This window comes from Ochotona princeps, chromosome 4, assembly GCF_030435755.1.
Source record: "Ochotona princeps isolate mOchPri1 chromosome 4, mOchPri1.hap1, whole genome shotgun sequence".
Classification (NCBI taxonomy): domain Eukaryota; kingdom Metazoa; phylum Chordata; class Mammalia; order Lagomorpha; family Ochotonidae; genus Ochotona; species Ochotona princeps.
The window spans coordinates 5,400,704-5,428,273 of NC_080835.1; the positions used below are offsets into that span (position 1 = coordinate 5,400,704).

Here is a 27,570-nt window from a genome sequence, read left to right on the forward strand (position 1 = left end):
CGCAGCACGAGGGGACCGTGCTCTAAGCAGTTAGTGTATTCCCTCCGTCACACCTGCTCTGCTGAAGTAGCACCTGCTTGGATTCTCTCTCTAAAGGTTTTATATTAAGTACATTTATCTTTCATCCAAGTTTCTAAACTGGAAACACCTGGTCAAATGACAGAAGGAGAGAGATGAAGAGAGAAACAGAGACCTTCCTCTCACTGGTTCACTCCCCAGATGGCCAAAAGGGCTGGAGCCGAGCCGATCCGAAGCCAGGAACCAGGGGCCAGGAGCCTCCCCCAGGTCTCCCACGGGGGTGCAGGGTCCTAAGGCTTTGGGTCATCTTGTGCTGCCTTCTCAGGCCATAAGCACGGAGCTGGATTGGAAGTGGAGCAGCTGGGACATGGACTGGTACCCAAATGGGATGCTGGAACTCAGAGCATGAGCCAATTGAGCCATTGCTCCTGCTCCTGTGGTATATTCTTTTAAACATGTATGTATCTATTTGTAAGGCAAAGTGACAGATGCAACAAAGAAAAAAATCATCTGCTAGTTCATTCCTCAGATGTCTGCGTTAGCCAAAACCGAGATCCGGGAACTCCATGCCAGTCTCCCCTAAGGGTAGCAGGATCCCAAGTGTTTGGGCTCTCACTTGCTGCTTTCCTAAGGTCGTTGGGAAGAGGGGCAACCAGAATTGAGCATGCGCTTGGATAAGGCACTTGTACATCCTAAGAGGTGACTTACCCTGCCGTCCCACAATATCTACCCTGTTTCACGTTTTTTTTTGGCTGCAGTTTTAAAATGTAATCATTTAGTAATACTACACCCAGGAAATGTAAACATGCTTTTATTGCAAATATTTTCCCCTTACCCTATACAAAAAGCAGCTCAAGTGAATCAGAGATTTAAATGTAAGATTTGAAATCATGAAACTGCTTGAAGAAAACCTAGGAAGCACTTCAAGACATTGCATGGGCAAGCAAGCAAAGCAGAGACGGTTGAGGCCGTATAGTCCTACTAGGCTGCCGCTCCAGTTTCGTGCAGTTTGATAGGATTGTGCTAAGGCATCAGTGATTTTGCACACCTATGCTTCTGTGCAAGTGGGTATACACGTTAACACAATGAAAGAGGCAAGTCACACTTTAGTCCCATTGATGTTCCGAGAAGAGTTTTGACTTTGAAGACTCATGATAAGGGACTGAAGAGCCCCTAGAGGGTCTCCAAACCACACTTGGAATGGAAGTGCTCTATGACATTCTTAGCTGTCACGGGGAGAGTCTCGGGTTTTGTCAGGTCACTGGCGAAGACATATCAGCCCGGCCCTGTCCCAGGGCTCTGCACACGCCGCCTGACCACGGGTCAGCATACGGAACTGTTGCTTCCATTAGGTTCCTGTCACTCCTGGAAGTGTCATTCACGCTCTCCTCTCCAGTCCGAGTTTTCCAGCTGCTTACGTGTTTCTGGTCTTTCCCTTCTAGAGGCGCAGTGACAGACGACAAGGACAGCATCCCTCAGGAGCTGGAGGTGGGCAGTGAGACAGACCACTTCGGGGAAAGTTACTGCCGCAGGCACAGATGCATCCATGTTCATGCTCCAGTCATTTCCTACAAACAGACTCACACCTTCCTCTTGATACCTTGGCGGCTCCCCACCACATTTCCTTGCCAAAGAAACCATACTGTTTCCAGGGACATTTAAAGCCCTTATCCTTCCCAGTTCTGGTTCAAGTGTCAGCCTCTTGAAAGCTAGGAGTGTAGTGTTCCCTGTAAGATCCCCAACCATCAACAGGCGGCTCATGGCTCTGTTGTGGCAGCTGGCATTAGCAAAGCTTCCGGAGGACTGGTGCCTTCCAGGGGGCCCTGGGCAGCTTCACCCTTCCAACCACTGCCTGGTACTTGATGTTCAGGAAACGCCACTGTAAATACCCAGCCAAGGCTGCCGAGCCTTCCTCTTAATTAGAAACATTTGCAGTTGCTCTAGTCCCACTCCACTTTCATTCTCTGTGTACACAGATCTAGTGTAAGTTTTGCTGCAGAAAGAAGGCTAAGCAGTAAAAAGTAAAAGTATTAGACACGGAGCTGGAGTTCTGGGGGCTGGTTCCACGTGCAGGCTTGGCATGAATGAGCCATGTCACCCTTGGCAAATCATTTATCTGCTGGGTCTTAATTGCCTGGGTGTAAAATGAGTTTAAACTACAGGCTGAGTAGGTTGAAATTTATAAGCCTTTTTAAATTTTGGGATACTTGCATATACATAATAAGATATCTTGGGGACAGGATCCAAGTCTAAACATGAAATTAGTTTATGTCTCATTCTTGCCTTACACACATAGGCTGCGGTAACTTTATACTGTAAAACATTTTATTTGAAAGGCAGAGTTACAGAGAGGGAAGAGAAAGGCCTTCAATCTGCTGCTTCACTTCCCGAATGGTCACAATAGCCAGAGCTGAGCTGACCAAAGCCAGGAGCCAGGAGCCTCTTCGGGGTCTCCCACATGGGTGCAGGTTCCCAAGGACTTGAGCCATCCAAGGACTTGAGCCTCCCAGGCCGCACGCAGAGAGCTGGATGAGAAGTAGAACAGCCGGGACCCAAACCTGCGCCTGTATGGGATGCCTGCTGCACCTCGGTGCTGGCCATTCAACATCTGTGTATTGACTACAACCCATCATGTAAAGTCAGTTGTGGAATTTTCTACCTGTGACATGTCACTGTGGAGAGTTCTGGATTTGGGAGCATTTTGGCTTTTGGAATTTCAGATTGGGAATGCTGGGAATGTGGCACATGCTCCTCTGACTGTTCATCCCATTTACTGTCCAGTAAATTCCCACTGAGACGTAGGGTTCCTCTTTCAAAGCACTAGAATACCTGTAAGTGCACTGACACACATCCCTGTGTAAAGCTTTGCGTTATGGCCTGAAAGGGACCTGTGGCGCTTCAGCGAAGTGTTGAAAGGCGGAGTAGGTCCTGCCGGACCTCAAGGACAATGTGAGTTACCAGTAACCTGACATAACACAATGACAACATTTGCGTGTTGCATGTATTGTGTGAGCTCCTTCAGTTCACGGGGACGGGAAGAAGCTCCAGGCAGCCTGGCAGAGTGAAGGCAGCATGGCTTTGGGAATCAGCCAGGCTGGGTTTGAGTTCCATTTCTGCCATTCATAGTGTGACTTTGGACAGACTACCCAGCTCCCTGAGGCTGCCTTCTCCCAGTCATGGCTGTCTAGGTAATGCCTGTCTTGAGGATTGTGGGGGATGTAGAAGTAGGAATGTGCAGTGCCTGCCACACAGGAACTCAATACAATGGAAGCTGTCAAGCATTTACCTATGCCACACATCATATCAAAGTTTCCAAAGTGTTAGAAGATAAATAAGATGCAGTCGCTACCTATTATGAGCCAAAACGTGAGCAAAACTAGACTTGGGAAGATGAAGCAACAAACCTGGAATTGAAAGTTAGATTTTTTTTATTTTTTTACTATAGAAGTACAGTAGTCTCTCTCTCTCTCTCTCTTAATTTTAGATGTTTACATAGTCGATCAGGGTGGGAAGGATCTAGGGTTAGGGAGAAGTGGGTGTGATCATTGTTTCAAAGCTTTCTATTTCTTCTTCCCATTTCTGGGGGGAGGGGAGAGAGAGGGGGATAGGCCATACCCAGCCTCCCAACCATCCCAGTACCCCAGGATGGGGATGGGCCACCAACCCAGGGTCACAAAGGTGCATGATCTGAAGGTTCTGCCCGGGTGGATGCAATAGTTTCAAAATGCTGTCGATCTCACTGATATATGGATGAGCAATCCCTTCCAATGTCTTTTAATAATGTCAAATTCTTTAATTAGTATAGAGTAATAGGCATAGGATAATTAAAAATGAATCAGTTCAGAACTAAAGAGACTAGAAGAAAAAGTTTAAGCAAAGGCAAAATCACTGTACATCAGTATCAGCACCATTCACTCATTCAGTGCTGATTTATGGGGGAGCTGTTACGCATCTCCTGGGCATCACGGAAGGTTGCCAAGATCAGTCAGATGTCCCTTGTGCTGCCAGGAGATTTCCCGATGAGATGAAGTCATTCATGTGCGTTGGATGTGGTGAAGGACCCAGGCTTACTGTGAAGTTTGAGACTAAACGTTGACCACACTTTGGGGAGTCAGGGAAAGCTTTCTGGAGGAGCTTTCAGCCTAAAGGACAGGCGTGATGTGGCATGTACTGATGGACAGGGTGTTTCCAGCAGGGAATGCCATGGAGAGGCAGAACAAGCCAAGGGCAAAGGCGGTAGTTCCATCTTCACAGAATGTAGGGGTGTGATGAGCAGCGACAGGCCTAAAAGGACAGACTAAACTGCAATGACATTAAATGATCTCATGATATTTTTCAGGATTCTATCCGTGTGGTCCTGGGAAACATGGACAACCTGCAGCCTTTTGCTACAGAACACTTCATTGTATTTCCCTGTATCCTTTCCTGGCTGGCCGCAGCTGGAGAGTCACCTGAGTGCAGCCAAGCCACAGGCAGTGTGGGGGAGACTAGGGACAGGAGAGCAAATGTGTCCCCTCAAAGAGCAGTGGGAGACGCGCCCTGGCTCCCCGCCCTCTCCTTAGCTCCATTTCCCAGACAAAAGCAAGTGGGAAAGAGTTTCCCACCTGAAATTCAAGCATGGGGAAACCGTGCTTATCCCTTACCCATTTGTTTTCACACTCTACTTGGAGATGAAGCAGTTTCATGAACACCTGTCACCTGGTAAGTGACATGAGGGGAGGTTGGCAGCAGGCACTGGCTGTGGTGAGAAGGTCTGCCAGCTTGGGCTGCAAGCACCCCAATAGTAAAATGGTCAGGGCACATGCTCCCAGCCCGGTGGCTGTGCCGCTCAATAGCATGCGACCCTAGCTAAGTGGCTGTGGGGGAAAAGCCAACACTACCAATATCCTTCTCATTGAGTTATAAAAAAAAGATTATATATTCATAAATAATATTTAATATCAGTAATAGAGATAAGTGGTAAGTACCGGGTTGAGCCTGGAGTGATCACTCAGTGCAGCAATTGTGTGAATGTGTCCTGTTTTAGAGCCCTCCGGGACTTTCACATGAGTGGTATCTTAAAGATATCTCCCAATTTTTCAGTTCTGAGGGTGGCCACTCTTTTAGTCCTTGAAGGGAAGAGTAAGCATCTGGCAATTTGATTTGAAAAAGACTCCAAATCTCCTCGAGTGATGTGTCACTGATGCTTGAAGTCCCTCTGGTTTCCCTTTTGTAGGACGTTCATCCCCTTATAAGCGGTGCCCCGTTCTGGCGTGTGAGCAGAACCTTTTCAGCTTGTGACACAAGGAAGGAAGGAAGATTCCAGACAGCCTTCCTAGGGAGGGTAGTGTCGGGGACGAGGGAGAGGGGACACGGGAAGACATCTTCAGCCACTGCGATCAGTGAACTAGCCGGGCGTCCCCAACAGAGGCTTGACACACTCTGACATTTGGATTTCCCGTTGCAGGGAGAGCAGGACAGGACAGTTCTCCTGGGACGGTAAGTGTGCTTTTTCTGGATAAAGTGGACGTTGCCTCTCTACCTCCTGTGGTCCCAAATCCAGATCATGTCTTTTCCTCTTCCTTTGCACCTCAGTTGCTGCCCTGGGGCCAGTCAGAAGGATAAACCTGAAGCCCATTTTCCCCAGGCTAAGTTTTAAGACTCTGTCTCTAGCTGATTGTTTCTCCTACTTGCAAAGCTGATGTTTGAAAGTTCAGGTAGAGAGTTCTCTTCCCTGTGCCCACGTGAACTGAGAACGCTCCCAGGAAAGGCGTCACAAGAGAACGATTTTCCTCTGCAGGTCCTCACTGAAAAGACATCACCAGTAGCCGCGATAAGGAAACGGAAATGCATGGAGGAGCCCAGCGGCAGCCCCAGCCCAGGGCTGGCCAGGTCAGCGGTGTGAGGTGGGGGGGAGCAGGCTAACCTCTGCGTCTTACTGCGTTTCACCCATTGTTGCTGCTGCTTGATCCCGTCCCACAGTGAGTCGCTTTCTTTTTATTTTTTTATAACTTTATTTTTTATAAAGATTTCTTTATTTTTATTGGAAAAGCATATTTAAAGAGAGAAAGACAGAGATTTTCTATTTGCTGTTCACTTTCCAAATGGCCGCAATAGCCAGAGTTGAGTTGATCTGAAGCCAGGAGCCAGGAGCTTCTTCCAGGTCTCCCAGGCAGGTACAAAGTCCCAAGGTTCTGGACCATCCTCCATGCTTTCCCAGGCCACAAGCAGGGAACTGGATGGGAAGTGGAGCATCTGGGACATGAACTGGTGCCCATATGGGATCCTGGCACCTGTGAGGGGAGGACTAGCCAATTAAACCAGCTTATCAGGCCCGAGTCACTTTATCTTTAAAAGGTCAGCCATAACTGCCATCCCAGTGGGTGGACTAAGGAAAGAAAGCAAGTTGAAATTTGCAATGTAATTTTTGTTTCTTTTAAAGATTCACTTATTTATTCCAAAGGCAGAGTTACAGAGAGAACATGAGAAAGAGAAAGAGATTCCCCGAGTGGCTGCAATGCCCAGTGCTGGACTAGGCTGAAGCTGGGAGCCTGGAGCTCCATGCCGGCATCCTGCCTAGGCTAGCAGGGCTTCAAGTGCTCGAGCCATCTGCTGCTCTTCCAGGCTCGTTAGCAGGGAGCTGGGTGGCGAGCAGACTCTGCAGGACTCAGACTGCTGCTCATAGGTGTTACAGGCCGTGGCTTAACTCGCTGCACCAGGTCTGTCATTTGAACACAGGTCCTTTCTCCACAAAGTAGGATTGCTCATAGATTAAAAGGAGGGCCAAGAGAAGATATCATCAGATCTTACACAACTGAATTCAACACATTCAATAAATATGTACTTTGTTAGTATTGTAAGGAGACTTCAGTGAAATATCAGCTCACCATACAAAAATAAGGGGAAACCTTTGAGAATTAGAGAACAAATAAAAACTAATGCTTTTTTTTTTTTCTACCGGTGAACTGAAAGCTTCTGGGATGCAGGCTGTGGCCCAGGCTGACGTATCAGTCTTTGCAAGAGACTGTGTGTTGGCTGTTGAGTGGGGGGCTGTTGAGTGGGGGGCTGTTGAGTGGGGGGCTGTTGAGTGGGGGGCTGCTAGGGAGGCGAGCACAGCGCCGTGAGCTGGACGTGCTTTCATGGGGTCACTCGCCGCCTGTGGGCTCTCTCTCCTTACTAGCATCTGGAGAGCATTGCTGGGAGAGTCTGCCATGCCGTTTGCTCGTCAGCCCACAGTACCTCCAGCCTGGGCTAACGGAGCAGCTGCCTGTTTCCGGGGGCTGCATAGGCCCCTTGATGTCCAAGAGTGTGAGAACAGACCAGCAGGGCACTGACCCGGCGCCGGCCTGGCGTGCCTGTCAGTGACGGGTTAGGCGCTTCCTTCCGAGGAGGGTGGAATATGAAGATACTCAAAGTCGGGAGGTTTTGCTGTTCCATTTGAATTTGCCATGAATATGAAGTCTCACATGTTTCTTCTGAGTTTTGATGCACAAATCAAGTATTTAAAAATCTGATAACCTGCTGTCAATCACATATTCCTGTCTCCAACCCCAGACTCCTAAGTGTCTCAAGTTGGGATAACTATAGCTGCACCTAAAGGAAATTTGGCCTTACAGTGTTTTCTGCCAGCCAGGAGTGGTGTAAAAATAGCCAACCTGCTAAAATATTCATTTGGGCCACTTTTGCTTGAATGTAGTGAAGCTGTCGCTGCCAGTAACAGTTCCTGGGCTTTTTCTCTCCACCTTAGACCCAAGATGGGGACTTTGGGTCCCAGCCTCAGCAGAAAGAAGCCCCCTGTGGCAATCAGAAGGGTAAGCCCTGGATTAGGGATCCTGGGGTACTTCGTTCTGTCAGGGCTGGGATTCCTGCTGCCGGCACATCCTGGTCCTTTGTGCAGACCACTCTGATGGAACCCACTCTGAGGTGGCTCTTTCATACAACAGCATTCACCTCCCCTAACTCGGCCCCAACCCATCCCAGAGGTGGCTGCATCAGACGCACACCACTAACACACCTGGTCCTTGAAAATGTCCCCTCTTCTTAGCTTACAAAGCTGCCATTATACTCGGAGGTTGAAATTACAAAATAAGTGCCCGGCGGCGTAGCCTAGCGGCTAAAGTCCTCGCCTTGAACGCCCCGGGATCCCATATGGGTGCCGGTTCTAATCCCGGCAACTCCACTTTCCATCCAGCTCCCTGCTTGTGGCCTGGGAAAGCAGTCGAGGACGGCCCAGTCGAGTCTCTGCATAGCCAGATATACACAGAGGAGGAGAGACAGAGAGGAAGATCTTCCGTCCAATGATTCACTCCCCAAGTGAGCCGCAACCGCCGGTGCTGCGCCGATCCGATGCCAGGAACAGGAACCTCTTCTGGGTCTCCCACGCGGGTGCAGGGTCCCAATGCATTGGGCCGTCCTCGACTGCTTTCCCAGGCCACAAGCAGGGAGCTGGATGGGAAGTGGAGCTGCCGGGATTAGAACCGGCACCCATATGGGATCCAGAGGCGTTCAAGGCGAGGACTTTAGCCGCTAGGCCATGCCGCTGGGCCCAAGCCTGCCCTTTTTATTACTTCCTACTCCTAGGTGACTCAGTGCTCTGACCTAAGTCCCCAAACACTAACAATCACCTCGCTCACCTTCCCAGGACCCATCACATGATCTGTTAGCAAATATTTATGTGTGAATCCTCTCAACAGATGTTCACGTGGGTCTACCATGTGCCAGATGCTAGGGATGTGATTCTCTCCTCCGCAGACAGCAATGGTGCGAGGCAGGGCACCCAGTCACTGGCAGATGTGCTCTGCCTAGCGGGGAAGAAAACCCAGGGCCCAAAGGGAACACTGAGTGTCCACAGAGGAAGGGTTCCCAAGGTTGGGGTGATGCAGGCTACGGAATAAGCCACCATTTGCAATGTTGGCATCTCACATTGGAATGATTGGAGCATTGGTTTGAGTCCTCGCTGCTTTGCTTCTTTTAAAAAAAAATTACTTTTATTGCAAAGTCAGATATATATAGAGAGAGAGTAGGAGAGACAGAGAGGAAGATCATCTGTTCGTTGATTCACTCCCCAAGCAGCCACAGCGGCTGGAGCTGAGCCGAAGCCAGGATCCAGGAACTTCCTCCTGGTCTCCCATATGGGTGCAGGATCCCAAAGCTTTGGCCCATCCTCCACTGCTTTCCCTGGCCACAAGCAGGGAGCTGGATGGGAAGCAGGGCCGCCAGTGCCCATATTGGATCCCGGTGCATTCAAGGCAATGACTTTAGCCGCTAGGCCACAGTGCCGGGCCCTTAAGAACTATTTATTTTTATTGGAAACACAGAGTTATAGAGAGAAGGAAAGACAGAAAAGATCTTTCATTTGCTGGTTTACTCCCCAAGTGGCCACAGTAGCTGTGATGGCTGGAACTGAGATGATCCAAAGCCAGAAGCCAGGAGCTCTTCCAGGTCTCCCATGTGGGTGCAGGGACCCAAGGCTTTGGACTGTCCTGGACGTTTTTCCCAGGCCACAAGCAGGGAGCTGGATGGGAAGTGGGGCAGCCAGGACACAAACCGGCACTGATAATGGGATCTTTGCAAGGTGAGAATTTAACCACTGAACCATTGTCCCAGGCCCCTGGTTTGCTTCTAATCCAGCCCCCTGCCACCCAGCTGGGAGTCCTAAATGGAATTCCAGCTCCTGGCTTTGGCCTGACCCAGTGCAGCCATTTGCAGGCTTTTGACCCATGAACCAAAGGATGGAGGTTTCTGTCTGCCGAGTTCTGTCATTGCCTTTCAGAGAAATAAATAATTCTTAAAATAAAACAAAACAAAAACACAGTAGTTCAGAATGTGGTAGAGAACTCAGAATGAAGAAAATGGAGTATATATATATATACAGATATATATATATATACACACACACACATATATATGTATATATACAGGGAAATCAGATTTACAGAGAGGAGAGACAGAGATAAAGATCTTCCATCCACTGGTTTACTCCCCAAGCGGCCGCAAAGGCTGAAGATGAGCTGATCCAAAGCCAGGAGCTTTTTCCAGGTCTCCCACACAGGTGCAGGGTCTCAAGGCTTTGGGCCGTCCTCCACTGCTTTCCCAGGCCACAAGCAGGGAGCTGGAAGGGAAGTGGGGCAGCCTGGACACGAACCGGTGCCCCTAAGGCGAGTTTTTGGTCAGGCCTAGAATGTGGTTCTTGTTGAGAGCAGGCTGGTGAATGGCGCTGAGGACAGTGCTGAGACAGGCCCCTGGAGCAACCAGCACCGGCTGTGTCAGAAATCGTCCCGGCCGCCTTCAGGGTCACAGGAATCCATCAAGAGTGAAGTGATGTTTACTTCTTGTCTCCTACTCACAAGCATCTTACTGAGGAGGGGAAGGCAGGAAGACACACAAGCATGTATAAAACCTAGTGCTTCTTTCCAGAGGCTTGCAACTTAGCCCAGGAAAAGGTGTTCCTGTAGAAGGTAGACCCCTCCCCTGTGGGCACGCACAGTCCAGGGCCCTTCCTGTGCCCTGGCTAGCTGGCGCACTGCGCACATTTGGGTAGTCACTTCCTCTGTGCCTGCCATCCTCCAGAGAGGTAAAAAGAGGAAGTGAGAACGTACAAGAAGAGTACATGAGGCTCCAGAGAACAAAGACACTTTATACCAACAAGGTGATTAGCATGAAAGGAGCAGGTCCCTCACTACCCTCCGTACCGGCCTATTCTTAGTCTGACACGTCATCCCTCTAAAGAACAGTACCCGCAGCTTCTTACTCAACATAATTACCTTTTCAACCTGATTCTGGGTTCAGAAGAACTCGGAGTGAAAAGGAGCATGTTTATTGCCTTTTTAAACTCAAAGCCCAAAGACTTTCTGCATGACAGACCCTGTTCCCAGGATGAGGGCTTCTTCCCTTGAACGGAAGAGATCACAGTGCCCTTGAGTGTAAGTCATGGGAACTAGAACAATGAATCTGCTCTTCAGTCTAGTGCCCGCCATCTCTTCCCACTTTGGAGGGAGTTGGAGCAGAGGATCCCAGGCAGTGTGCCCATCTGAACCCGTCAGGAGTGAGGAATACAGCACAGAATTGGCCTGAGAGTGTTAGGGAGACCACAGGAAGGGAGGACGGAGGAGACGTCACACCCCCCCAGTCACTCCAGGCCCCAGACTGAGAGATCTGGACTCTGGAGGGTTAAAAACTTGAGCCAGAGCTGACAGCCCAGAAGTGACACTACATGCTGTCGATACCTCTGCCTGAACTAAAGTTCTCAACAGCTCTAGCCATAACTGTACAGCGGGCAGCTTTGAATTGGGTCCTGCTGGAAGTCCGTATGTTTAACGGGCCATCGCCTCCTCCCCTTCTCGCTTTGCTTGAGGAAATCTCTCTCAAAGTTTTAGGGGGCATCAGTACTACCCCCTCTTTTGTGGAGAGTTCCTTGAGTCAGGGTTGGCCTGTCTGTGTTCTGCCAACCCTATTAGATGCCACTCCACTGGTTCTTAGGGCTACTCTACGCAGCAGGGTTTAAGCCTAAAACCATGGCTTCATTCAGTACCCAAGGGTCATTTCCTCAAGTCAAAAAGCAGGGTGGGTGTGTCTGGAGGTGAGAAAACTGGCTCTCCTTCCTCCCTAGAGGACCAGGACTTCGGCCGCTGCCCACGCAGCCTGGCACTTTGAAGGGTTTGTTGTAAAGGCACTCGTCTCAGAAACACCTGCTGTGCTCATCTGAAACTTGTGCTGAGGATGGGCGCTGGTCATGTTCCTGTGGCACCTGGTGCCAGCCTTGCTGACTGAACTTGCTTTAAAAAAAAAAAAGGTTTATTTATTCAGTTGAAAGGCAGGGTTTCAGAGAGAGAGAGAGCTTCCATCTGCTGGTTCACTGCCCAAGTAGCCACAACAGGCAAGGCTGGACCAGATCAGAGCCAGGAGCTTCTTCGCTGTCTCCCCTGTGGGTGGCAGTGGCCACCCTTTGCATTTTAGGGCCCTCCTCTATCAGGAAGCTGGATTCAAAGTAGAGTGGCTGGGGCACAAACTGGCACTCCTATGGGACTCTTGATGTTGCAGGTGAAGGCTTACTCCACAACACATCCCCCTACTCACTTTTTAGTGGCACCATGCCCATATGTACTCTGTCTGGAATGCTCAACCCCTCACCCTGTTGGGATGAAATGCCACCCATTCACCAAGGCTCTGTTCTAAGCTCACTTCCTCTGTGAAGCCTGCCTTTGCAATGCTCTGTAGAGCCTTGGTGGTGTACTACACCCTGACCTAGGACACAGAGTAGTGTATCAGTTTTACCCCCAGAGATTTGTGTTCTCTATGTTAATGCTGAAGTTCTCGTGAATTGCGTTAGCAGTAGGAGGCATGCAGTAATGAGGCATGCAGGTTAGGTCCAGCTTGGTGTGTTTTCGGCTCTGAAATCTCACAGTGTTACAGGGACAGTGAGCAAGAGGCTAAAATGTGGGCCTGGTGTGATGGCATAGTGATTGAAGTCCTCGCCTTGAACGCGCCGGGATCCCAAATGGGCGCCGGTTCTAATCCCGGCAGCTCCACTTCCCATCCAGCTCCCTGCTTGTGGCCTGGGAAAGCAGTCGAGGACGGCCCAAAGCCTTGGGACACTGCACTCCTGTAGGAGACCCGGAAGAGGCTCCTGGCTCCTGGCTTCGGATTGGCTCAGTTCCAGCCATTGCAGTCACTTGGGGAGTGAATCATTGGACGGAAGATCTTCCTCTCTGTCTCTCCTCCTCTCTGTTTATCTGCCTTTCCAATAAAAATAAATCTTAAGAAAAAAAAGAGTATAAAATGTAGAAGGATCCATCCTGCATTAGGAAATAATGAGCCTGCACCGGAAAGTCAGACGCCAGGCCCCAGGCTGAGGGGAAGTTAGATCACCAGCATTCGGGTCCCTGAGCTCTGTGGAAATAAAGTTTAATTTCCCTCTCAGAACAGGGAAAGAAAAACTCAGCAGGAGTGGCAGGAGACCTTGCCCGTTGACTCCACTCATATCCAGGAAGAGGGTAGGTTCAGGAACATTCTTGTTCCGTCTCTTTTGAGTCCCCTTTGATTCTCTGATGAGCAGGCTGAGCAGCCCAGGACTGTGAGTCTGGGTCCTTTGGGTGGGTGATGTGCCTTGTGCCTCAGCCTCCTTCAGTGGAGGGTGAGGGGAGCCTCCTCCCCACAGACCAGAGGGAGGGGCAGGACGGGAGGAAACTCACGCCCTTCTCTGTGTGCTACTCACTGTTTCAAACATTCCTGAACCCACTGGTCTTACAGGAAACAAGGGGGGAGGAAATTTCTCTCTTCTGTCAGCAAGCGATCCCTGGAAGGCTGCCTCTCCTCTTCCTTGGAGCATTAGCCTTGACGCTGAAGGTGCTACAAGGCTGGGGATGCCCGCAGGGTGCTGCCCTTACAACCTATGGCCCACCAGTGGGAAAGTTCCGTGTGGGCTGCAGCCATCCCAGCGGCAGGGCTGTGAGCAAGCACTTGCTCGGTGTGAAGCCACAGCAGCACAGAGGGAGCTGGGCTTGAGCTGTGTTAACAGGGAACTGGAGGGCATCTTCCCGGGCTGGCAGGTGCAAGGCAGCATAGGACACACAGCTGCCCGGGCTTTAAGCCCAGCCTGGCAGGAAGCTGTTCTCACCCTGCCTGCTGTGCACCTGCAAAGAGTCCATGGGCCAACCTGTTTCCTTACAGATTCCAAGTGGGGACACAGTCCTGCAGAACCAGGTGTCACCCCACTGCAGCAGAACAACCTACCTCCCCCCAAGGAGACAGGCAGCAGGGGCTTCTTTGAGTTTCTAAGGTAAGAGAAACTGCTGTCCCTGCGGACTGACAGAGCTCTGGCCAGAGGGGACCGACAGCAGGTGGCTTTCACAGGTTCCTCAGTGCCTGGCACGAGAGATGGCAGGTAAATGGGCTTGAGACCAAGGGCCCCGTGGTGAGCTCACTACCGAGTGTCCTGCTCTGTTGTGCCCAGCTCAAGGCTGTTTAGCGCCCGGCACAGTGTCCGGTCCCATAAACAGGACCTGAGCAGAGCCTGGTCACATTTGCCGTGGCTCATCCGGATGACTTGGCTACCGAGACATTTCTGCCTCCCTCCGACTCTCGGTGGGGTTATAGGAGTCCTCTCAGCAAAGGACAAGCTCGCAGACCCTTCTGTGCAGAGAACAGCTGCCCTGTAGCTGTTTCTCCTTCATGAACCTCTCCTGGATATCACCTCATTTGACGGCCCTTCTGAACGCTCTTCCAGACTCAAATTTCCACTCCATAGCTCCCCAGAGCCAACAGGCGCGGCCAATGAAGCACTAATGGGAGGAAGGGAGAAGGGAGGAGCCCTCACCCGGTGCCAGCCAGCCCTTTCTCCCCCTGCAGCTCTCTCTTCCCGTTCCAGTACTTCTTCAGGAGGAACAGCCAGTGAACCCCCCAAAGTGGCTGTGCCAGGAGGACCGCCTGGCACAGCACCACCTGCTCCGTGTCCTCAGCCTGTGTGGCCTCAACTTTGGGCAGAGCAGAGCCCCAACTGGCTGACACCCGTCCCCAGGAGGGTTCTCCTGTCCTCTGCCACCTTATAGCTGAATGTTTTTGTCCCAATTTAATTTTTTCAACTAAAAAAAAAAAAGAAGAAGAAGAAAGCAACTTTGTAAAAGGCTTGGAATTCCACTGCCCTGAGGGCCAATTTGGGTCTTTTTGTCTCCAGCATTTAGGATCCTAATGATAATAAATTATTGGTGGAGAGTTATTGATTAAACTTAGCAAAATAGAAGTGGAGAGAGAAGCAACCCTCCCCCGGGGTAGCCACTGGCTCTTCTCAGCACCCTTTTGGGGGGGCGCATCTGCACCTGACCGTTCACTTTAAATGTCACTCCCAAGGGCTGGGCCCTGCTGATGGGAGAGACCTGCTCTCTTCCCAAACACACTCAGCCCAGCTGAAAGTGTAGCTTCTCCCAAGATAAAATGCTTCCCACCCATCGGTACCTCCGGCCTCTGACAGTAAGGCTAATGGTTCTGTCAGGTTGTCCACCCTGGGACTGTGTGAAGGCCAGGGTCCCTGAGCTCCATCCACCACCAAGGAACCAATCCAGGACAGCTGTGGGACCAAGTAATTGATGGGAATGTAGGAAAGATTGCTTCTGCTTGCTGGGCGGATGTTCGATATTGGAGCAGGCCACCTGGACAGGTCAAAGCCCTTCTACCCCAAAAGTTCTGCACAGCTCATGAGCTATGGTGGATCAGAAGGGTCCACCGTGAGGGGAGAGTTGGGACTGGGTTGCTGAGCCCCTCTGCCACCCTGTGGGACCTCTGCTCTGCTGTGCTGCAGTGTGCCGTGAGTAAGAGCAACTCTCTGCAGGCGGTGCTGGCAGCCTCCCCACCGCTGTCCCAACCATAGGCATGTGCCCATCCTGACAGGCTGAGTGGCAGAGGCCCTGAGGGGACCACCCAGAATCCCGAGGCTTCTTCTGGCCCTCCCCGACCCCATCCACTCTGGCTGCTGTGTTTAAGGTTCGGTTCTATCCTCCAGCTAGCCCTGTCCTTGTCCCAAGTGTACGGCTGGCACGGGGCAGGTGCGTTTAGGGCTTCAGTCCACCCTGGCATGGACTAGAGTGTGGCTCTAGCAGGTGGCTTTCCTTCCCAGAGTCTTACTTGCCTTCCCCATACAGCCAAAGCCCAATCAGCTTCAACTGTGCTGGGGCTGGCACCCACAGGCTTGATTAGGAGCTTGGTCTCCTACTGCAGGCCTGTGGAGCCCCCGCAGCTCAGAACCCCCTCTGTTGCCCACATAGAGGGCAAGAAGTCATCCACTGACGCTGAAATGGACAGACCCCCATCCTTTGCTTTGGCCACCGGGCACCTCTCAGGTGCCCCCCCTCCCTTTAGCGATTTTCCTTGCCCCCAGAGCATCCTTCTACCAGTCCCTTTCCTCTGTAGGACAGACAGGGCTGCCGAGTGGCTTTAGGTTGGGGTGAGAGGTCCTGGACAGGGGGGGTGTCCTACCGACCTAACGTCACATGTAGCCTTGACTTGGCCGAGTCTCAGTCCTGCCCTCCCTGACCCTACACGTGCTGCATGCCCTGGCAGCCCCACCAGCCGCTGCCCAGGACAGCACCCCTGCGACTGATGGCCGGCTCCCAGGTGGGCTTGCCAGGAGGCCTCAGGCTGGGAGGCCCTGAAAGCCAAAGCCGAACCCCAGAGGGTGTGGCTCCCAACAGGCGCAAACAAAAGCCCCAGAGCCAGCCCAGAGATCTGCAGAGCCATTCTTTTCCTGGCCTCAGAAATGGTGAGTGCTCCTGGAGGAGGCCTGAGGGGTATGGAGATGGGACCTGCAGGCAGGTGAGGTAGAGATGGGGCAGGTGGAGGGAGGAGATGTGTGCTTGCAGGGGTGTGGGAAATTACGGGGGACTGCACTGAATGCTGACACGGCCAGGCGAACCCCACACATACCCTCCAAGGCAGCCCTGGCCATGCCCTGTCAGCAAGGCCAGCCAGTTCTGGCCCACTTGCCTGCAGGCACACTTGCTCCCAACAGAGCCCTCCTCCCACATGTCAGGTGCCTATGAGGTCCCCTCTGGCCCTGCTCCTTTACCTGCTGGTGATCACTGAAGGCTGGGGCCGAGAGCCAGCCAGCCCAGGCTGCCACCTATACCGTGAGTAACTCTGGGACCCGAAGGCTGGGGGCAGTGGGAACTCTTTGGGAGGGGAGGGGGCTAAGAGATGAGAGGCCAGCCTGTCAGGCAGGTGGCACCCTAGGCAGACCCACACTGAAGCGGGTGCATGGAGGCACCGTTTACCCCTCGCCCATATCCTAGCCTTCAACGTGACTGTACGAAGTGACCGCCAAGGCACCTGCCAGGGCTCCCACGTAGCCCAGGCCTGCGTGGGCCACTGTGAGTCCAGCGCCTTTCCTTCTCGCTACTCCGTGCTGGTGGCCAGTGGCTACAGGCACAACATCACCTCCATCTCTCAGTGCTGCACCATCAGCAGCCTGAGGAAGGTGAGGCGGGCTGGAGGCCTGCGGCAGGGCTTGGGGGCAGAGGAAGGCCACGGCGGGCACCCAGGACAGCTGGCTGAAGACGGCTCCCCTCTGGCACAGGTCAAGGTGCAGCTGCAGTGTGGGGGCACCCGGAGGGAAGAGCTGGAGTTCTACACAGCCAGGGCCTGCCAGTGTGACATGTGTCGCCTCTCACGCTACTAAGGGCCTCCCCGCGTCCCAGGTTCCCATGGGTGGGACCAGCCAGCACCTGGGATGCTGACCTGCGGGAGGCTCTGGCCCTTCCAGTTACTTGCTGGGGTCTAAATGGGAATGCCCATCCCCTCTGAGAGCAGTGTTTGCCTCCTCCTGCCCCCACCCAGCCCCACCCCTCTGCCCTGCCCCTAAATAAACCAAGCCCATCTGGAGTTTCACTCTTTATTAAGTCTACCCCCAGCCAGGGGAAGGGGGCAGACCATGGTTCCTGTGACCCACTTCCCCAAGACACTGAACCTCGTCTTCCCTGTGCCCTCACCCCTCCCCCTGCCCAATAAATAAAAAGGGACAAAGGACATTGAGGGCGAAGGAGGGAGGGACAGGACAGTGTCTGTGTGAAGGGTGAGCTGGGAGAGAATAAATAGACCCCAGGCCCCACAGTGGGGGTGGGGAGGGGGCTCAGCTGCCCAAGGCAGGAATAGCCAAGGTGCCGCAAGTCCTTGGGGGAGGCCGGGAGCAAGGGTGGGGCCACCTGTGCTCCGGAGCCCAGCTTGGCCCTGCCCACAGCTCCCCAGTCAAGTCCTTCTTGGAGGGCCAGAGGGCTTGGTTGCCCAGGCCACCCGCTCCTCTTCTGAATCCCCTGGTCAAGGCTCCCCCAGAGGGCCACGGTGGGGGGAGTCCACAGAACCTACTCAGGCGGGGCCAGGGCACACATGTGTCTCTGGGCCCCGGGGCAGGGAAAAGAATGGAGGGGTAGCCAGCTCTGGATATCACATCTCCCCTGCTGGAGGGCTCTCTAGCTCTGCCCACCACTGGCAGCCACCTGGGGTGTAAGGCGCTGGAGGGGTGCATCCCTGGACCCTGGGGTGCTCTGCAGCCGGCGCAGCCGCAGCTCCTCCAGGCCCTGCCAAAGCTCCTGACGTTCCCGGGCCTTCTGCTGCTCCCTGGGGAGAGAGGTGAGGCAGCTGCCCTGCCCAAGTCCCGACACCATCCAGCTGCCTTTTCCACCCAGCTCTGCAGAGGGGTGCCAGGGAGGAATGTTTTATGACTCCACAGGATTTCCCCCCTTGCTTACGGGAAAGAGCTGAGGGGAGACTGGTCCTGGCCCAGGGGCATGGAGGCAAGCCAGCCCAACCTGGGGCAGCCCTGGCTGAAGGGGAGGAAGCTGTGGGAGCTCAGGAGGGGCCAGCGCCCAGGCAGCTGTGGGAAGGATTGGCAGGCGGGAGGGTGCAGCGGGCACCTCTGCGCACCCAGGCCAGGGAAGCACTTCTCAACTGAGCCCATCATTCCTTCCTATCTTCGCTCCCCGCCACACCCACACCACCACTCACTGCTGTTTCTCCAGCTTGTAGGAGGCTGTCAGCTCGTCAAAGAGCTTCCCATTCATCTCCATGAAGGTCTTGAGCACATTGTAGATCAGGGACACGATGGTTCTGGGTGGGTGATGGAAGGCTTGGCTCAGGTCCACCTCCATCCTCCTCTTCCTCCACATGCCACCTCCCCCCACCCCGGGCTCCGAAGGCAGGGGCCAAGTGGACACTCACTGGTTCCAGTGCTCCTTGGAAACCTGGTAGAGGGTCCCAAACACGGCCGGCAGCACAGTGTGACAGTTGTCCTCGATGAGGCTCAGGATATACTCATTGTTCCAGAAATACAGAGCCCGCTCTGCAACCTGCAGCAAGTGAGATGGCCCCAGGTATTGCAGTGGCCTTGGGGCAGACAGGGTCTGAGGCCCAGCCCTGCCCTAAAGCCCAGGCCCTTGCTCACCCCGCTGCTCCATGTGTGGGGCTCAGCTGAGAAGAAGCAATGTGGTGACACGATAAGACAGGGGCAAATGCTAATTCATCACAGAATGTGTCCCCGCCTCGGGGGCACTGCCAGCTGCCAGGGGCTGGGCCCTCAAGTGGGACCAAGGAAGCATAAGGCCACCATGGGAAGGGGACCACAAAAAGGATGCTTTTCTGCTGGCCGTTCACCTCGTCACCACCTCATTTCCGTGGGGAAAGACTGCTGCTGGCCCATTTCACAGATGAGAAAGTTTAAGCAGACTCAGGGTGACAAGGGATTTGCCCAAGGTCTTCCCCCATCAGACAGCAGAGGGCAGATCTGGGGCAGGCCCTAGGTTTCCTGACCCCAAGTGCAGCGTCCCCCCATTCCCAGATTCAGGACTGGGGGGAAAGTGAGGGCAGAGAGAGAGTGAGATTTTCAACGTGCTCAGTCCCTGCCCCCAGGCTTGGTCCCGAGTACCTGGAAATGGGGGCTGGAGACACAGCGGGCCACCTGCTTGAACAGGGGCTCCTGGATCTTCACAAACTGGGAGGGCTCAATGACATCAAGGATCTCTTCCATCTCCCCCAGAAACATGACCTGGAGTCAGGGTTGGGTGGCACAGGGACAGAGACGGCAGCTCAAACCCGCCCTGCCCGCCTTCCGCAAGTTGAGCCCCCTGCCCTTCCACCCTCTGGTGGGCATCACAGTGCTTCCCCAGACCTCCTTCTGCGTGCAGGTTTTTGGCCAGTATTTGAGCAGCCCCCGGATCACCTGTAAGAGAGAAGGGGGTCAGACCTGCAGAAGTGGGGATGCTCCTCCCCCACCCTGCCCCCTGGGACTCACGTGCTCTGTCAAAGTGGCATCTTTCTCTAGAAACTGCACGACACAGTAGGCCAGCTGTAAGGGGCAGAGCAGAGAGAAGGAAGCTGGGGGTCTGCAGCGGGGCCGGGTGCCAGGGACCAGTGCTGGAACCACAGGCCATCACCCACTGCCTGGAGCTGTAGCGGGGGCCCATGGGAGTGGGGGCATAGTGATCTCCCAGGGTAGAACCTGATGCACCTCGTGAAGCATTTCATGGTAGTCTGCAGATTGCCAGGGCCTCACCTGGGCGTGGAAGACAGACAAGGATTTGACAGAGTGCAGGGGAATCAGGACTCGAACCAGGAACTGTTTGTGCTCTGTCTTCAGGGGCAGCGCGAAGCCATTGATGATGCTAAGGAGGGAGCAGGAAGGCGTAGGAGGTCACGGCCTCCACCCCGAGCACCCAGCCCTAGCTAGGCAAACTAGGGGGACTCACCTTCCTAGGATCTCCAGCAGCTCAGCCACACCATTGAAGTGCTCAAGTTCATAGATGAACCTGCCGTGGCAGAAGAGAAGCAGGCAGGAAGCTCAGCCCGCACTCCTAGCCATCTGGCCTGCCTACCCTGTCCCGGAGCCACATCCCTCCTCAGCCTATCCACCCCAGCCACACCTAAGTCCCTTTCCTCCATCCAGAGTTTCAGGCCACCTCTTCTTCCACCCTCTCCCCACCCAAGACCTGGTCCTCCGGTGACCAGCAGGCACCCAGGGGAGACTCCGCACTCAGTATGCCAGGAATCCACCAAGAATGAGGCAAACATAGAATATCTATGCTGCACCACCCAATCCCAGGGGGAGGCTATACGAAGCCCACACACAGAGGAAGACATGGAGACTCAGAGACGAACAAGATCAGCCTTGAAGTTACTAAGCAGTAAAGCAGGGCCCCCGAGTGGTGGCACGGCACGTTCAGCAGCTGCTTGTGGCACCAGCATCCCCTGTGGGCGCCAGTTCAAGTCCCAGCTGCTCTACCTCTGATCCAGGTCCCTGAGGATGCGCCTGGGAAGGCAGCAGAAAACGGCCCAATTGCTTGGGATGCTGCCGCCCGCATGGGAGGCCCAATGGCATTCTCGGCTCCTGGCTTCAGCTTGGCCCAGTCCTGGCCACATACTGCGGTCATTTAAGGAATGAACCAGCAAATGAAATCTCTTTCCCCATCTTGCTACTTTTCAAATAAATAAATCTTAAAAATAAAGCCAGTGGTGAATACAATATATGTTGGGCTCCTGGAAGACAGGGCTCAAAGCTCTGACAGTGACCAGTCTCCATGCACAAGTTGCCATGGACACTGCCTCATGTCCTTTCCATGATGGTCCTGTGGGCAGGACAGGCAACATCCTCTTTTCAAAGACAAGGAAATTCAGTGGGGCGAGCTCAAGCCTTCAGACCAAGTCCTAAGACCCAAATACTGGGACCAAACTCAAGTACAGGCCATCAGAGCTACGACCCAGAGCCGTGGTTGTGACCATGTGGGTGCCCTGCATCCTGTGGGTGCTTGAGCTCAACACATGCTGGCAGAAAGAGCCTTGCTGGCTCCTTATGACCTGGTGATGAGAGAAAGCAGAGAGAGGCTCCCGGAATGGGCCAGCCCTGCACCTGTCTCTCTCTCTCTCTGCCTCCATAATCTTCAAAATGAAAAACAAACCCCCATGTTCTGCTGCCTCCATAGGCTCTGGGCAATCAATATTCTGCAGTCTGTTGCTGAGAAAGAACCTTACATGGGCGCCCCCACGAAGGCCTCCCAGACCCCCTCCTGGGACAGGCTGAGACACACACAAGCACCCCCTCACCGTAGGAAAATGTGGTTGCACTGCTTGCGGATGTAGGCCCGCAGCCCCAGGAACTTCCCATAGACCCGGTGCAGAATGGTCTTGAGGTACTCACGCTCCCGGGGGTCCTCACTGTCAAACAGCTCCAGGAGCTGGGGGAGGCCAGGGTCAGGGGTCAGGGCCACCCCAGCAGGGTTTTCGTGCTTTCCCACAGCCCTCCAACAGCCCCGGTGGGCAGCACCCCAACTGGGCTCCCCACTTCACCATCAGCACAAACTTTTGATCCACATAACGCTTGGCCACGGAGGGCTGGAAGTCTGGGCTCTCCAAGAATCGCAGGAAGAACTCGTATACCAGCTGGGGCAGGGACAGCACTAAGTCAGTGCCAGCCTCGCCCCCTTGTGTCCCACCCTGGGCTCTCAGCCAAGCAACAAAGAAACCTGACTCCCGGCCTTCCCACCTGCAGGTGTGGCCATGAAGGCTCCAGGTTGGGTTCATCCTCCTCGGGGTCAAATTCAGGGTTCTCACTGGGGGGCAGGGTCCGGAAGATGTTCACGGAGATCTGAGAAGCAGACAAGACAGAAACCGGGGAACCCTCATCCACAGTTCTAATGGGGGCGACGACAGTACCTGTCCCACCAAGTAAGTCACCCCTTGGGCCATCTTCACCGGAACACCAAGTTCAAGACCAGAGCTGGGGGAGGAGGGGCTAGGAGGGTAGGCAGGTGCACCCAGTGATGTGGGTGAGACACAGCCCAGCCCTGGGGCAGGTGTGCACCAGTGGGAAAGCAGTGCAGCCAGCAGGCGTCGTGGGCAGGACAAGGGAGGTATCTGAGATAGGCTGTGCACGATCAGGCCACAGGGTCATGGCACCCCCGACCTCAGGGAAGACATGGCGATGGGACAAAGCTGGGAGGCCCTGAGCCAATGCAGGCACCTGAGTAAGCATTCTGAGGCCAAACCAAGGCATGTAGGGTATATTCTCTACATGGGGTTCCCACCTTGGGTCAAGAGGGGTCCCCTGGAGGCTGGGTGCCCAGTCTGGTTTGGAGAGGGGTGCGCTCACCATGCGGATGATGTCAGGGTACACCGGCTCAATGAGGACGCCCCGGGTGCTCCCCACACATTCCACCAGCTCGTTGAGGGCCGCCCGCTTCACCTCCTTCCCCTTCAGGTCAGCCACGCAGTCCAGGAAGTCGAACATGACCCCGCACTGGGCCAGCTTGCGGCTGAGCAGGTCATGCAGCTCAGAGGCGGGTACATCTGGGGGTGGGGCAGGGGCTAAGCCAGGGCCTGGGCAGGGCGACTTGGTCCTCTCCAGGGCTGCTTCTCGGGGCAGCCTCTGCTGTGCCCAGGCCCCTCACACTTGGGTGCAGGAAACAAACACCTTTCACCCCCTCCTCCTCACTCCTGGGGTCTCCCTCTCCCAGCCCAGAGAGAAGACTCTCAGCTGCCAGTGGCAATGACAAGATCAAGGCCTTCCTACTTGGTTGCCATGGCAATGGCAGCTAATGTTTCAGAGTCCTGGTCAGTCCAGTCCCACGTGAGTGCGAGACGGCATAGCTCTCAACAGGTGCCCCCCCACCTTCAATAGCCATCGCCATCAGAGGCGTACCCAGCTGTAGAAATCAGAAGGAAGGTGGGGCTCAGTGCCAGCCAGCTCTGGGGGGCCTCCTGGCTTGGCCAGTCTGGCCCTGTAGCCCAGAGTAGGTCAGGGCAGGAACCTCATGACGACCCTAAACACCTGCTCTGGGACCCTAGCAGCTGGCCGAGCTGATCGTGACCTCCGGGGAAGCCAAACTGCAGGCTCCATCCTTGGCAGTGTTCTGCCACCCCCACCCACCAGAGCGGGAGTACCTCCAGATGCCCCACCTCTGGGGATGACAGCCTAGTCAGGGTCCTTCAGCACTAAGGGCTGGAGGCTTGAGGCGTCCCTAGCCCGCAAGGGACCTTCCCAGACTTGGACGGGGCCCCAGCTGCCTCTCCGGCCCCTGTCCCTCGTCCAGCCCCAGCCTTGCTGGACCTCCTCCTGAGGGGCAGGGGCAGTGCAGGTGGCAGGTGGCGGGCGGCCAGCAGTGGCTCACCTTTGAGCAGGGGCAGCGGTGTCAGCTCCTGCTGGTTGCTCTGGTAGCGGAACTGCGAGGAGCTGTGGGAACGCCGTGGCCGGGCTCTACGCAGGGAGCGCCGGGAGAAGCCATCCACTTTGTCGGGTGGGGGAACGGGGGACAGCCCAGGGGAGGAGGGGCTGGTGGGTGTGCTCGCAGGGGGCAGCTTGGTCTCCATGGCTAGCAGGGAGCAGGTCAGGCAGTCAGGGTCCCTGGGCTCCCCTCAGGGCCTGGAGGATGCTGAGCGAGGCTGGCTGCCCTAACTCGGGCCCATCCTGGCTGGGCGTTGCAGGGTGGGACGGGGGGGGGGGGGGGACACAACCACAGTCCTGGGCCCCCCCCCAGGGCCTTCAGCGACTGTCCAGTCCTGGGGGGCAGGCGGGCTGGGAAGGAGGCTGGCTCAGGCCTGCGCTGCTACTGCTGCCTGCAAGTCGCGAAGCGAAGCGTCCAGCCGGTTTCCTACTCTGGCTCTTGCGGAAACCAAGTGCGGAAAGAAAGGTCAGAAAAAGAGGGAGCAGCTGGTTGGGGGAGTGGGGGCAGGGGACGCTGTAGCAGGGTGCCCACATGGGAAAACAAGGGCGCCGATCCTTCCCCTCTTCAGCGCGGCCCTGTCCATCTCTCCCCTCAGCCCCAAAGGCCCCAGCGCCAAAATAAACTGCCAAAATGCACCTATTCCCTTTCTGAGTGGGGACCCCGTTGCCCCCTCCCCTGCCCGCACCTGGTCCACCAGCCCCCATCCCCGTGGACATCCCTGAAACGGGGCCCCTGTGTCCCCATCCCAGCCCTGCCTAGGACTTGGCACCCTCCCCACCCACCCCCCACCTCCGTTCCTCCTCCTTCACCGGGCCCCCAAACCTCAATGCGGGTGGATTGGGGAACACTCACTTTTCCAGCCCCGCTGGGTCACCAGCCCCGCTGGGTCACCGGCCCCCTGGGGCTGCCGGTGGTGGAGAGGGGGGCCGAGGTTCAGGGCTCCTGCGCCGCCGCGGTTCCGCTCGGGGATCTGGGGCTGGGCGGCGGCGCTCCTGGCTGCTCTCCCCAGCTCAGGGCGGGCTGGAGCATGCCCTCCTAGTTCAGCCCCCGGCTCGGGGCCCCGCACACCGGCAGGTTCTGAGCCGGCAGCACGAAAGAAGTGCTGGGGACTCGGAGCCAGCGCACGGCGCGGACCAGCTCTCCGCGCACCAGCGCCCGCCACCCGGTGCTGCTCAGGATGACATCAAGCCGCCTCCCCCCACCCTCCCCGCGTCGCCAGGCCCGCACCGCCCCGCGGGCTTGGGGGTGGGGGGGTGACGCTGCGTCAGGGACCGGGGGACACTGGGAAGTGTAGTTCCTGCCTTGCTTTAAAGGGCTCTAGGGTCCAAAGGGGTGACGCGCTAGGGCGGACTCCGGGGCCCGATCTGGATGACCTCCAAGCTAAGACTGGTCTCCTGGATTGTCTTCATGAGACTGTGAAGCGAGAGAGGAGGACCCAACAGTGGACACCCTGGAAACAGGCCACGCATGCCATGCCGGGCCCACGAACTGGAATAGGGCCCCCTAGGGCCCTGGCTAGCCCGTGGGAACCCCGGCCTCACCGCCCCCCAAATCCCCACAAGGTGGACACTTCCAAACTCCTTGGATACCGGCGCTGGACTAGTTAATGCGCCGCAGTGCACCTGGGTCTGCTGGGAAGGGTGGGGTGTTTTCGAGGCTGCTGGGCAATGTAGTCCGTGCTCAGTCCTGCAATTCCCCCCTCCCTCCTGTCCCTTAACTATGGTGACATCATGGTCTCGACTTTAAAGGGCCAGCCGGGGAGTGGCAGAACATGAGAGCTGTTTCGGGCTGCCACCCCTCCCCAGGAGGCCTGATCTCCCCCTCCCCCACCCCCGACTTTCAGCCCCTCTTTGGGTCTGTCATTCACCACCCCATAGCTGGGCATCCGAGGCACAGGTGGGGTGCCAGGAGTTTGGCATTCTGGCTTCAACTTCCCAGACAGCAGCCCGGGGTTCCCTGTGCCGGTGTGGACCCCTGCGCCCTGGCTTTGCCCGAGCCGTTATTATTCTGACTCAAGAACAACTAGAAGCCAGGCTGCAGAAATGGGTAATGAGACTGGATGGGGAGTGCAAGGAAGGGGGCAGTGCTGCTCTGTGCTCTGCAAAGCTGGTCCCCCACCCCCACCCCGTCATCCCTGCAGCAGAGGGAGCGCCCAGAACCCCAAGGGAGTCCTGCTGCACCAGCACCAAGTCAAGGCCTGGACTGAGGACTGTCCTTCAGCCAGTCTGGGATCTGGCTCTGACCCAGCCCCTCTCCTGGCCACCATCCTCCTAGCTCAGAAATCAACAGGCTTTACCCATCTGTCAAATGGGAACCCAGAATCTCCTGCCTTGTCCAGTTCCAGGTTCCAGAAACTTCTCCCAGGTCCCTGAGCTAGAAGCTGGGGAGAAGGTGCTCAGAGGGAGCCTTCTGCAATCAGATGAAGGCTCCAAGGCCAAGAACACACAGGTGCCCTGTCCAAGGAACCATGGAAAGCTGGGGTTGCCCTGGGGGCAGCCTAGACCAGGTCAGGTTACAGTACCCACTGGCATACATACGTGTGGGTCAGGCCTGGAGGTGAACCAGGCTGGGCCAGTTCATAGCATCCACTGGCAGATGTGAGAATCAGGACAGTGGGATGGGCCAGGTTAGGCTGCAATACCAGTCAGATCGCATTAGGTCCAGGACTGGGGGCTGGCTGGGCTGGGCTAGGCTATAGCACCCACCAGCATGAGCTGGAACTGGGAGCAGATTGACCCAAACCAGGCTGCAGCACCCACTGGCAAATCCCAAGGTGAGGTGGGCCATGCCAGACTGAGCCACGACACGCACAGGCGCATGCAAGACCCTGGAGGGAGAGGAAGATGCACCCATAAGGGAGGCTGCAGGGGCGTCCATGCTGGCCACTGTTCCTGCTGATGACTGGTGCAGAACAAACTGGGCAGGGCTACAATACCTGCTGGCCTGCATGTGAGTTGGATTAGGGGGAAAGTCAGGCTGTGTTAAGTGATCATAACCACTGATGCAGGTGGAAGCCAGAACAAGCGCAGTCTGGTCTGGCCTTGCCACAGGATCAGCTGGCAAGTGCCAGGTCTATGGGGAGGTCCTGCCAGACTGGACCGCAGGACTATCTGGAAAGTGCAAGATCCAGGGTTGGGAGTGGGCCCAGTAGGGAAATTGTGGGCAACCCCTGATGAGCTGCAGTTCCCACCGGTGAACCTAAGAACCAGATCTGGGGGTGGACCTGGTTAGACAGGCAGTACCCACTGACATGAATGTGGAGTGGATAGTGGAGACTGCAGCATCCATTGGTGTGTACAAAAGCCGAATGGGATGTGGGACAGACTGGGTCAGTCTGCTGTACATGCCAGCATGTGCAGGAACCGGGGCTGAGGGCAGACCTGGTAGGGATTACTGGGGGTCACTCCAACTAGGCTGCAGCTCCTGCTGGTATACCTGAGGGCTGTGTCTTGGGCAGGCTTAGGCTGGGCTTCAGTATCCATTGGTTCACATAAGATGGGGCTGAAGACAGAATTGACCCAGCAGCTGCAAGCACCGTGTGTGTAGGCTGACCCTACACTGGCTGACACACACGGGAGTCAGGTCTGGGGTCACCTCTGGTGAGGTTTCTTTGGAGACCCCTTCTCCAAGTGGACCACTGGACTCAGAACTCCAAACATGGAGAAGAAAACAGGATCTGTGGTCTGACCATGGAGTGCATGTGTCAGAGCTGGGCCTCCTCAGTTGCCGAAACAGTGCAGTGGACGGCATGCCCAGATGCACATGGGGAATACAGCAGGCCACTGGGGCCTGCAGAGGACATCTAGTACCATAGCAGAGGATGAAGGACAGAACAAACTGGGACAGCTCTCCTGGACAGGTTTTGACAACAAAGATCTGGGCA

General features: G+C 55.2%; 3 protein-coding genes across 4 annotated transcripts in view; 2 read left to right on the forward strand and 1 right to left on the reverse strand.

Annotated features, from left to right (window-relative positions):
* The window catches only part of MAJIN (membrane anchored junction protein), a 28,950-nt gene extending 14,361 nt beyond the window's left edge, over positions 1–14,589 (forward strand). The window contains exons 3-11 of one of the 2 annotated variants that reach the window (XM_058662813.1): positions 1,461–1,506; positions 4,358–4,433; positions 4,594–4,719; positions 5,465–5,496; positions 5,798–5,889; positions 7,745–7,808; positions 12,917–12,989; positions 13,666–13,774; positions 14,344–14,586. In XM_058662813.1, the coding sequence (XP_058518796.1) occupies positions 1,461–1,506; positions 4,358–4,433; positions 4,594–4,719; positions 5,465–5,496; positions 5,798–5,889; positions 7,745–7,808; positions 12,917–12,989; positions 13,666–13,774; positions 14,344–14,389 (664 nt within the window). In that variant the 3' untranslated portion in view covers positions 14,390–14,586. Of the gene's footprint in view, positions 1–1,460; positions 1,507–4,357; positions 4,434–4,593; positions 4,720–5,464; positions 5,497–5,797; positions 5,890–7,744; positions 7,809–12,916; positions 12,990–13,665; positions 13,775–14,343 lie in introns of both variants that reach the window. The other variant, XM_058662814.1, reaches the window with a different exon arrangement.
* Positions 14,590–15,806: 1,217 nt separating this feature from the next.
* On the forward strand, positions 15,807–17,364 carry GPHA2 (glycoprotein hormone subunit alpha 2). Its single transcript, XM_058662815.1, has 4 exons — positions 15,807–16,246; positions 16,517–16,613; positions 16,776–16,960; positions 17,060–17,364. Exons 1-4 carry the CDS (start codon positions 16,244–16,246, stop codon positions 17,159–17,161), a joined length of 387 nt encoding a protein of 128 aa, XP_058518798.1. The 5' UTR covers positions 15,807–16,243; the 3' UTR covers positions 17,162–17,364.
* Positions 17,361–25,104, reverse strand: PPP2R5B (protein phosphatase 2 regulatory subunit B'beta). The gene is made up of 14 exons (XM_058662804.1): positions 24,540–25,104; positions 23,634–24,124; positions 22,616–22,812; positions 22,010–22,111; positions 21,814–21,906; positions 21,571–21,701; positions 20,220–20,279; positions 20,027–20,135; positions 19,766–19,819; positions 19,643–19,693; positions 19,400–19,519; positions 18,697–18,824; positions 18,484–18,585; positions 17,361–18,096 (listed from the first exon to the last, which is right to left on the reverse strand). Exons 2-14 carry the CDS (start codon positions 23,830–23,832, stop codon positions 17,949–17,951), a joined length of 1,494 nt encoding a protein of 497 aa, XP_058518787.1. The 5' UTR covers positions 23,833–24,124; positions 24,540–25,104; the 3' UTR covers positions 17,361–17,948.
* Positions 25,105–27,570: the final 2,466 nt, after the last annotated feature.

Coding starts and splice junctions, on each gene's coding strand:
- GPHA2 (XM_058662815.1), top strand. Junction 16,614..16,775: donor CCCAGGCTGCCACCTATACC/GTGAGTAACTCT, acceptor CCCATATCCTAG/CCTTCAACGTGACTGTACGA. Junction 16,961..17,059: donor CCATCAGCAGCCTGAGGAAG/GTGAGGCGGGCT, acceptor CCTCTGGCACAG/GTCAAGGTGCAGCTGCAGTG.
- PPP2R5B (XM_058662804.1), bottom strand. CDS start 23,832: ATGGAGACCAAGCTGCCCCCTGCGAGCACACCCACCAGCCCCTCCTCC. Junction 22,112..22,615: donor ACCCTGACATCATCCGCATG/GTGAGCGCACCC, acceptor TCTGCTTCTCAG/ATCTCCGTGAACATCTTCCG. Junction 19,520..19,642: donor AAACCTGCACGCAGAAGGAG/GTCTGGGGAAGC, acceptor CCCTGACTCCAG/GTCATGTTTCTGGGGGAGAT.